General features: G+C 41.6%; 1 protein-coding gene across 1 annotated transcript in view; it reads right to left on the reverse strand.

Moving 5' to 3' along the window:
* The window catches only part of LOC134641743 (cGMP-inhibited 3',5'-cyclic phosphodiesterase 3A-like), a 60,815-nt gene extending 57,494 nt beyond the window's left edge, over positions 1-3,321 (reverse strand). The window contains exon 1 of the mRNA XM_063494277.1: positions 2,393-3,321. Coding sequence (XP_063350347.1) covers positions 2,393-3,298 — 906 coding nt within the window. The 5' untranslated portion in view covers positions 3,299-3,321. The remainder of the gene's footprint in view (positions 1-2,392) is intronic.
* Between the last annotated feature and the right edge of the window lie 8,134 nt (positions 3,322-11,455).

Here is an 11,455-nt window from a genome sequence, read left to right on the forward strand (position 1 = left end):
GCTGAGCCAATGCTATTTCCCAGCTTCCTGTTCAGCAGAGTGCCTGTCTTGCCTCTGGCTTGGCAGGCTGCACCAGCCTGCTTCATAAATACTGCACAACCAACGCTTGATGAAAACGCCCGCTTCTCTCAGGTACAACTGCACTCTGGAGAGCTTCATTTTCTACAGTATGGATAAACTGCGAGCGTCTGTGTCAAAGAGAGGCTCTGAGATAAAGGCTGCAACCTCAAAAATGTGCTTGATTTTTAATATAACCTCGTTTTGCTTCTGGAAATTTACCTATGTAATGTGTGTGGCTAAAACAAAAACCCAGTGCTAACCCCAGGTGGCTCTCCGGTGACCTGGTGGAAGTTTAAGAGGTTTAAGAGCAATCCAATTGCTTTGCATTTCTTTCTCTTTTTGTGGTGTACATCTGTGTCCGTGCGTCGGTCCTACAGATTGCACCCAGTGAGAAAAGGTTAAAAGAGGACGCGCTGTCCTCAGCATCTGGTCAGTTAAAAAATTTTTTGTTGTTTTTTTTTTTAACTCTCAGAATTCAATTTGTCACTATTCCTGTTTCAAACATGGTGACCAGAATGGGTAATGGAGCTCTTCTAATAGTACAGATAGTCCACTAACTCACCGTTCCCTAGATACCAATTAGCAGTGAACATCCCAGCATCACGAGTCAGACAGCTGATGTGGGAACAGCTTGACGTGAGAGAATGAAACTTGTGTGTTGGGACAATGTGGGTGAGTCCAGATTAGTAAACTCTGAAAGGTGTATTCCCTTTGCTATTTGGGGCACTTGGTGGCTCACCATCACCCACACTGAGTTCATCTCAGGTAAACACAAATTTTAGGCTTCTGTGAGACAAAATGCATCTATGGCAATTCAGTCTAACATGGATATATAGCTAATTATAATAATGTTTTATAATGCAAAAGTCAGGAAGGAAAAGTTCTTTTTAACAGGACATTAATGAATGTTTTGATTCTCATTAAAAACATCAAACAGTCTCAGTAAAATCCAAAATCACAGAAAACAGCGCATGTATATTTTTCTCTAGAAAGCAATATGAGGTGCGCTTCCTCTTCCACAGGACAAATATAAATAATAGAAAGCTACAAAGTGTGTACAAAGTACCAAAGTTTTTGTGTAGACATACAGAAAGCACCATCATCCACTGTGATTACACCACAAACCAAGCCATTTAACTGCTGCTGTTAAGCTTTTCTTTCTCCGCCATGTTTCCTTTCTCTCTCTATTCGTGAAATCTACAAATGAGATCAGGGTAAAGTTGAAGAAAAAGAGCAGCGTAATCAGGATTATGCTGCTTCTGTAGCTAAGCCATACATGGGTGACTGTGACACAAGCTCACCCACTCGGGATGATCACCGAATCCCCACTGTGAAAACACCAGCATGCCTCCCTATTACTATGCACCATGTGGTGACATTTTCAGTTGAAAATGAGTGGCTTCATATAACATTCATTTTATCTCAGCTTGCCGGTGCAGGACATAAGAACCAAAAAGAAGGAGGGGGGCAAAGACGGGCGAAGAACATTCAAACAAGGTAGCATCCATGAGTGTGAAGGGATGGATGTTTGGAGGTTGGAGCACTGTTCTAAGAAGAAGGCACCATCTGTGATATATTAAAAACTTAACATTACTTAACTTAGCAAGTATTAAGTTTTAATCACATTAAGTCACATTATATTTTATGTATGTTTTATTTAAATTTCCCTGTCTTAGTATATATATATATATATATATATATATATATATATATATATATATACGTGTGTGACTATAAACAATCACAAGCTGTGAGTCATTTTTCACAATCCCTTCTGCTGCCATAAAGATAATATGTGTAAAAAGTCTGACACGGCACCACGGGCCTGCAAGCTGGAGAAGCAGAGGCTTGCAAAAATATTTACATGTGACTTCACACCTATGCACGCGAATACAGACTCACACACACACAGGCACGCGGTAACTTGGCGTGATAAATACACCATCCATTTCCTTATCAGCAGCCCCAAACAGAGCACAGCACATATGATGACCAAATGAACAACGTCAGTGTAGGCTAAAGGTAAACATCGGTGTTTAAAGGGATGTACAGGATCGTGAAATTCAAAAGACCAAAGCACCAAAATACTAAATTAACAAGCATCTTGGGAAAACACAGATGTGGCCCTGCATGGAGCAAACAGGTCATCAAAACAAGTGTCTTCGGCCTATTCCGTTTTGGCCCAATGTTTAAAAAAAATGCATGTAAAGCTCTCACACATGCCATCAGAGAAAGAGGGGGACTCGAAAGTATTGCATGTCAGTGGTTGAAAGTTCCTAAGCAAATCAGTAACAAAACATCCAGTAAGGTCCGGTCCAAAGTTGCATCTTACCTGGTCCCGCGGAATGCAAGGCAGCGAAGTCCTGCGGTGGGACTTGCTGTTGCTCTGACTGTGAGCCATCATTTCCGAGGCCGCTATGGAGCTGGACCTCCGTCTCCTTTTGAAGACAGGGATGTCCTCCTCCTTCGCCCCGGTCACAGAGCCACAGCACCCCGTCCCGCTGGTCCCTGAGGCCGGCAAGAGCCGGTCAGCATACCTCGCAAGCAAAACCCCCAGCAGCCCCAGCAGGTAGGCCAGGTAGGGTCTCCAACTGGCCCGGACTCGACTCAGGGAGACAAGTGAGACGGCCCTGATGACGCTAATGAAGACGAGGATGGACACTCCCTGACCCAGCCGGACGACCAGCAGAGCCCCGCTGCCTAGGCAGCCGAGGACTACCAGGGTTGCGGGGAAGGACAGCAGCTGCTCCTCGGCGCCGCACAGGAGGGAATGCGCCGCGGCTTCGCCCAAGTGGCACACCGCTAACAGAAACAGCGCGGTGCGGATGAGTACTCCGCAGCGAATCAGATACAGCCCTACCCAGAAGAAGGCACATACGAGTGTAAAAGCGGGGGAGACGCAGTAACACACGCTCAAAAGCAGCTCGACAGCGCAGCCCGCCGCGAAATGAAGACCAGAGTCGGAGCCGCTGCTATTTCCGTTGGTCCTGCTGCCTGCATCCCAGTCGACCAATCTGAGCAGCAGAGCGAGAGTAACGGAGATGGAGGCAACGCAGACCGCAGACGACACTCCTCGGCAAGTCCATGTCACGGCGAGTCTGAGCCACGACGACTGGCACCCTGCGTCCTGGAACAGCGGGGTGACACATGTCTTCACGTAGCCGTTGCGCTCCAACGCCGCCCGGGGATATTTTTCAGGAGCGCTCCTTGATGAACCTCCGTCTGCCTCCAAGGCCATCGTTATCAGTCAAGCGGCAAAAAAGAGATAGATTTAGTCCCTGTGTGGGTGTTTTAGTTTGCACATACCACCAATAACTCTTTTTATTTTATTGTATTTCTGTGCACCAAAACTCAGGACCACCCCAACTCTAAAGTTTGCATGTTATTTAAAAAGCGCAAAACTGAGCGGTCTGCACAACTTTTCATTTAGTTTGGTGCTTCACGACGTCCCTGTTATATTTGTTCCACTATTGGGTTGACTGTGTTAGTCAAGCAGTGAACCAAAAAAAGAAAGAAAAAAAAAGGCAACCCCTGGCGTTTCACACATCTAGGCCACTACCCCAACTCCTCTACATGGTTTTTCTCTCTCCTTTCCTTCAACCTCTCCTCGTCTCTCTCTCTCTCCCCTCCCACTAGAAATTATCCCCCCTTTTTCCTTTTTTTTTGCCGCTCCGGTGATTCCTCCATCACGTTTTGGCTCTTCCCCTCCTCCGTGTGTTTCTGCTGTTCATTCTGCAGGCTGCGGTCTCGCCCTGGATGTGACTCAGTTCGCAGTGGATGGATGCCATGTTTATACGAAGATTTCCTGGCTTGTTCGGGAAGATGGAGCGGGTCATTACGAGAATTGACTATAACAATCCTCTTATACATTTTAGAAGTGCTGTGCACTGTAAATATGACAGAACACCAAAACGTGGATGTCGTGCTGTGCACACTGATACCATGCAGCTTTAAAAAATATCATTCATCAAGCTTTCAATCTTTCATGACTTAATTATTTATTTACCTTCGCTTTCATTGCTGTGCGCACTGTGTACCTCTAAAAACACGCAGTGAAATGAAAAGCACAGTCCCAAAAAAGAGAAGAATGCTTTCCTCTGTTAGTAATCTTGCGACCCATGTTTTTTTTCTTTTTTTTTCCGGATTAAAATCCTAAATCACATCATCCTGTGCCTCCTGTGTGGCAGACCGGGACAGGGCAAGTTAGCGGCCTTCACCTGTTTGGCCTACATTTTGTGAGAGGATTTAAAAGGAGACTGCATCTGCATAATGCTATTGTAATTCTCACATATCTTTCTGTAAAACTACTACATACATATACTACAACAACAACACTGACAAACTGGGGTTCTTTAAGATGTAAAGCAGTACAGATGTTACCGAAAGACAAAGTCATAAGCAGACAGTTAATAAACTGGGTGCAGTTTGTTTTGTGTGTAAATGCATCAGGAAAATATGAGGCCTATCCTTCCCCACATTGGTAGTTTGTGCTGTAACTTTGGAACGTTATTTCCACTGACACTGGTGTTACACAACATGGGTCGGTGCAATCAGTCAAGTGCAATCAGGGTATAAATCTTGGGTTTTAGTCATCCTATCGCAGTGCGCTGGGAAAATTTTGCCAGCACAAATTGTTCATCGGTATTTAAGCTGGTTAGTATGTCAGAACAAGAGATTAGATTGTTAAGTTTGGCTCCAGCTGTTTATTCTGGTGTTCCACAGTGGCCGTCAGTGTTACAGCTAAACTGAACTGGTCAAAGGAAGTCACCACGTACACTCCTTTCGTTTAACACGTACAAGTCTCCAGCTCGCAACCGTGTCAAAGAAAACGAATAAAAACTGTGATGTGTTCCTGTACAGGGTACAGTATGCTGGCCCCTGCAGGGGACACGCAATAAATCACATTTGGGAAAGGTAGCCATGATAATAACATTCCTCGTCCTTTCCTCTTGGAAACATTGTCCAGACACACTTCTCCAGGTATACTGAGGAAGTGTAGTAACAATGTCATCTATTACTGGTAAGTGTTGGAGGACAACTGGATGTGAGCATATGGTTTGGTTTTATTGAGTTATCTGCAGCATGGTTGCTTAATCAAACTCATGCATCCTGATATATATTTATACTGTCATTCATGTAACCTAAATATTCCACCCAGCGGTCTGACCTGTTTGAGCAGATGCACTTTCTTACAGAATGGTCCTATAAGGCTATGTTGTGCTGTGGAAATCATGAGAAGTCATGCTGGAAATAAAATGCCAAGAGTCCAAGAGACTTGGTTTTGGTAACACAACTCAGCTAACATACAAAAAATAAATCCGCACACATTTACCAAGTACATCTTACACTAAAAACGCCTCAAAAAGTCACGTTGACACAATTTAAGTATCAAAACTGTTTTTTCACCCTGTTCACATGGAAATATGTCAAATGACTCTTTGTGGATTATGGGCAGTTTTACATCTAAACAAGTAATATTTTGGAGTGCATGTAAAGCTAAAAGGGACCAATGTATGTTTGGCTTTTTGCCATCTAAAACATTTGCATTTATTAAGAGTGTGTCAGAGATCTCATTCATTGATTCAGCTCCTATTCTTCTCCGTATCAAGAAAGTGTTTTCAAGTTACTGTTAAGTGTCATTGTTTGTGTTTTGAGCAGATTCTGAAAGGCATTGTGTTTTTTTCTGAAATTAAACTTCTATGTTGCATTAATTAGTTCAGCTATGATCCGAAAAGTATTAATTAACATCTCATTTACATTTACATTACCACACTAATCTCTCATTATTTTTATATCTGTACCTTTGTCTGTCCTTAAGCCGTCTTTTGGTTGTTGTTGTTTTCATTATGTGTCTCCTTATTGTTAAATTCCTTATTCTATTTGTCTACTATTGTACTTTTTATGTAATTACATGAAAAAAGTACAATGTTGATATAAGTGTACTTTGTATGGCACTTTGTTCAGTTAAAGCTGTTTAAAAGTGATTATAGATCAATTTTACTTACTTACTTACTTTACTTACTTTATATCCTAAAAATTAAATTCAGAAATATATACCAGTTCATTGCAACTTTCTGTGGCGGTGGAAAAAACTATATATCAGTAGGAATTGTGAGCACATATTGTACTGAAAAACAAAGGGAAATTTAAAGCCACTGCAAATGATATGATGAGTCACAATGACGCTAGCTGTTTAACTTGGTTATAGATTAACAAAGACCTTTAGGTGCTATTTTTTTTTTAGGGGATTTGAAACATAAACCAGAACTAAGAGTGTCACGACCTCTGGTTTGTACATAAACCTTGTCTTACTGTTTGTGTTCCTGTATAAACTTCTGCATTTTAGACATTATACAGTGCGTTCCTGCTGTCATAACCTCTTTGCATATTGCAAAACAAACCTGTTGATTATGTTCCGACACACCGGGCTAGAAAGACATCACAGGGTAGATGAAAACCAAATGCAGTTGCTTGTGGAGAACCTGTGTGTGTGTGTGTGTGTGTGTGTGTGTGTGTGTGTGTGTGTCAGCGACTCCATGCCTCTGGGGTTGTGTACATGTGCAAATGTGAGGAGAGAGGACAGACTATGTTTCTGGAGGCTGTAAAGCAGTGAGATGACTGCTCTCTCTCACGTCTTTCCTCTGCCTCTCCATGTTTTGCTACCCCTCAAAAAATATTCTTTGAACGTGCTCCTTCGACACCGTAAAGCTTGGATGGACAAACTGCACCATTTCGATTACAGCACGCCTTCCAAAGACCCACGACTTACTCGCTCTAAACAAAGCCCACCAAATCAGCAGTGGCCCGAGGATGTCTTAGAAAAAGCTGGGTTTGATCGACAAAATGGTTCAGAAGCATGCAACTCTTATACAAGACCTTTATTACACTGGGAAAAAAAACACAGTGAGGTATAATGATTTTCTGTGTTTGTTTTTGTATCTGGAACAGAGGCATTAAAGCCGTGGATGTGCAGGAAGATTGCACATAGAGTACACATCTACAGTATATTAAGCACTGCTCTGGGCACAATTATTTTAATGCTCATTCTTCTTTTTTCAGAAATTGAGAGCTCATAAAAACCTGCATAAGCGCACAGTTCAAATACAGACCTGTTTTTTTTTGGGGGGGGGGGGGGGGTTACGGAATTTTTAAATTAAAAATGAAAAATCTAGTAGATATTTTTTTCAGCTGTTAGGTCACTGTATGGACTGTAAATGTAAATAAATGTAAAATAACAAAAGCCCCAAAGAATGCATCAAATGTTAACATTGACCTTTGTTTGTGTCATTTTAGCATCTACCAAACATCACTTTCCACACTTGCGGTGTCTAAATTTAGCTGAGACATCTACAATTATGTGGTCGTATCCTAAATGGCAAATAGTGTCAAATTGCTTGGTGGGATCATCACTAGCAAACTATGAAATTTATTCTGTTTTTAACTACATTCAGTGGAACTTCTTGGAACTGCTTTTCAACATAGGAAAATATGAACTTCCTGCTATGCACACATGCAAAATCCAAGCTTGCACCACACATACACATGCTCCTTGTTCCATCCACTCTGTTTACTGTTACCATATGATGGATTAAGATTTGTTTATGAGTTAGTGCAGCATAACATTTACCATATCCTGTTTGCTTCTTTCCAACAGTGGCCAGTTCTCACCACTAATGACCTGAAACATGCTGCTCAAATACCCGTGTCGTTATAAGTTTCTGTGTGTGTGGTAACAGAGAAGAGAAATTTATGAAATATGAGTTCAAATGTTTTTGTGCTTCACAAAGAGCAAAAAAAAAGAAATTCGCTATAATTCTCTCACAATAGCAGAAGAGCCATAGTAAGGTTTGCTTAGTCTCGTCTCTCCAAGTGCTCCCTGAGCTCATCAGGCGAGATCAGGAAACACAACCAAACCAGTCAGTCCCTGTTAGTCAAACTTGAAAGAATGTCTTTATTGGGCAGCGGGATGGCATTGCGTCAGCAGCGTGATAAGCTGTGCCTGCTAACCGTTCAGGAATCCATGGATAAAAAAAATGCTTATCAGGGCTGTGATAGCAGCCTTATAAGTGTGGGTGTGTGTATCTATGTATGTGTGTTACTTACAGGACAATTCTGGTTTATTTCAAAACGTGGCTGTTGTGTACATAGCATTGTGTCCAGGATTTCTACCTGTATTCCACCACTAGTCTCAGTTTAATTTATTTGTGTACAGTTCCTCCATTGCTGTGTGTTTACCACTTCTGCCTGACCTTCTCCTGCTGTGTTTGTCCAGCTTTCTACAAACCTTTGTGATCTGCTGGGATAACACACACACACACACACACACACACACACACACACACACACACACACACACACACACACACACAGACAAGATGTAGGGCTACTCATTCTGCTGTGCTTGAGAAATCCCACTAAAACTCAGTAAATAAATAAACCCTATATATAGAATAGTCTGCGACTGTATTACAGCTACGGTGCCATATTTTTTCATGTAACAACATGACACAGTTTTCCCAGCTTTTAACTGTAGAATTAAGTGCAAATGTATTGAGGGCCAGCCCTGCAGCTGGTTAGTGATTATTGCTGGTTATTGATTAGAATTGATTTTTTTTAAAAGCTGCAAATGCAAATGTTGGTCTTTGCAAACCTTTGATGCCCCCTCCAATAAATGTAATTTTTTTGAGCCTCTTTATCTTCCTTCATTGTTCTCACAATCACTTCTGCAGCCCTTTAGACAATGCCTCCTTATTGTAAAGCTCTTTTTTTTGTCCGTACCTTTGTTCAAATGGCACACAGCTGCCTGAGAAACATGTAACATTATCCCATTACTTTTGAACGCTTACGGTTTGGGTTACAGTGTGTTAAAAGGGCTTTATTTACCACACAACTCTTTGATTTTTTTTCCAAACAAAGGTTAATCCAGTTTCGGGTACAAAGCTCATTATGCCACCAAGATGTCCATCAGCCATCCTAGAGCAGTGAGCCAGCAACTGCACATACCGTGGATGTTAGTGTTTAATTCATATATTCAGTAATTCAGTACAAGAATAATATGCTGCATCTACTCAATGATTAATATGTAAATGAATATTTTGCATCTGTGGTGCAAAAAAAAACAAACAAAAAACTGTCTGGTCAATTGGGCTCATAAGACATGAAAAAAGAGGCAGGTGTGTGGGTGTGTGCAGAGGTGTATCAAAAGGCTGTGCGTTTGTGTGTATTTATGCGGACAACTCCTGGGGCCTCTTGTTGTCCTCAGGGTTAAGTATCCCATCAAATGAGAGTTGTTCTTTTGAACATTATGCTAATTGTCTATTTATACCTGTTTGCTATTCAAAATAATGTTTTGTTTGTTGTTGTTTGCTCCGCTGCAGCATATGTCGCTCTGTGTGGGCAGCTGGAAGAATAATTATCAGGTTTTACTCGCTAATGATGTGGTTTTCAGTGCACTCAGAGCAGCACATTATGATCAACCGAAAGCTTATCTCTTTCCAAAAGTCTTATATTAGACAAAGCAAGCAAAAAATATAGGCCGGTGAGGAGAAAAATAGGAGAAGGGACAACAATGTACTCTAATGGAATAAAAAAATGCTAAAGGGAGTACATGTGATGTATGCACATGTGAGTATAAACATGTGATGACTTCTGGCATAGTAGTTTGGGAAACTGGTATAAAGACTAAAGATAATGTGTCTGAAAACATTTAACTATCAATAGCTAGACAGACAGGCAGACAGCCCTTATTATCTTCATAAAAGATTTAGTAAGGTGCAAATATCCCCCCTTAAAGCTGAAATCATGGCTTGCAGTTGCAGTTCTTAAACATTTCCCGGCAAAGACAAATGCTCAAATGAAGATGTATTCAGGCAGACAGGACAAGACACTTGTACAATCGCATGCATGGCTGCACATGCATGAACTGTAACACCAGCACAGAAAGAAAAAGAGGGGGAAAAAAACACATGCGCACACACACACACACACACACACACACACACACACACACACACACACACACACAGAGACACAAAGATGTGGACACAGAGGCAAATACACCCACTAGGAACAAAACGGGGATGCAGCATCCATACAAACCACTCTTAGTCAGTTGAGGAGCAGGAAACTGTCTGGATGCTAGTCATCTGTCTTTCCATAACAGCTACTCTTATAGAGAGGTGGTATGTTGCTTCCAGGGAGGATTTGTTTGTTTGTGCTTTTATGTGTGTGTTTTGGCAGTGGCCATTTTTCATGCAACATTCATATCCACCGAGAGGGCTCAGACCTCCGGTCCCTGCTGATTTTACTGCAAGTGACAGAACAAGTCAATTTAGCACAGTTCTTGTTTCATTTTAACATCATGACCTCCCTTTATTTTGTCCCGGTTTGCAGACTCTGCAATGCAGATTTTGTGAATACTTGGACTTTGTTTTGTTCATTATGAGCTCTATCCCTACCACAGAAAGATACACATATTTACATTTATTTGGAGTACAAAAACTGTGAGGGCAGATTCCTGAATTATTACTGCTGCAAGCTTTATTACAACTGCTCATGTGGTGAGAGAAGTCCAGAACTCATATTATGAATAAAGGCAGAACACAAAGACAAATACCTGTGCGTCACCTCGTCTCAATCTCTCAGTAAATGCTAAGCCTCAAAGAGAAATCTATTTATCTTTACATCAAGCTGTTTGCTATGTATTGACTGGATTCAAGGGATCAGAATGCAAACTCCCTAGAGAATGGAGAGGGGTTAACAGTTTTACTATTGAAAGTATGGTCACAGAAAATACCAATAAAAGGCAGAATTAGATTTTCTTTAAAGTTGTCACTGTTGCTTTAAAACCAAGTGTGTGACTCTATCTATCTATCTATCTATCTATCTATCTATCTATCTATCTATCTATCTATCTATCTATCTTCCACCACTCCCTCTCCTCATCCACTGCCTTCAGCTGTTCTGGGGGTCTCCTCCTAGTTGAACATGCCCAAAAACAGGAGGCATCCTAATCAGTTGTCCAAATCACCTCAATGTGAAGGAGTAGCAGAGATATTCTGACCCCCCCGCCCCCAATTCAAAGGTGACCCAGACACATTTTGGAGGAAGCTCATTTCCACTGCTTGCATCAGCGATCTCATTCTTTTGGTCACTACCCAGAGCTAGCGAGACTAGGTGAGGGTAGGAGAGTAAATTGATGTCTTCACTTTCATACTCGCTTCTCTCACAACAGGACTAGTACACAGCATCCACATCACTACAGACACCCCACCAGTGCATCTGGCCTTCACCTACAGTCCACAAACAGATGTAGACTGTTTGGGCAAACTCAAGAGGATATCTGTGAAAGAATACAGAGCTGAGCATTTATAATGCAGGACTGTATTAGACAGAT

The sequence above is a fragment of the Pelmatolapia mariae genome, linkage group LG14 (assembly GCF_036321145.2).
Source record: "Pelmatolapia mariae isolate MD_Pm_ZW linkage group LG14, Pm_UMD_F_2, whole genome shotgun sequence".
Lineage (NCBI taxonomy): Eukaryota > Metazoa > Chordata > Actinopteri > Cichliformes > Cichlidae > Pelmatolapia > Pelmatolapia mariae.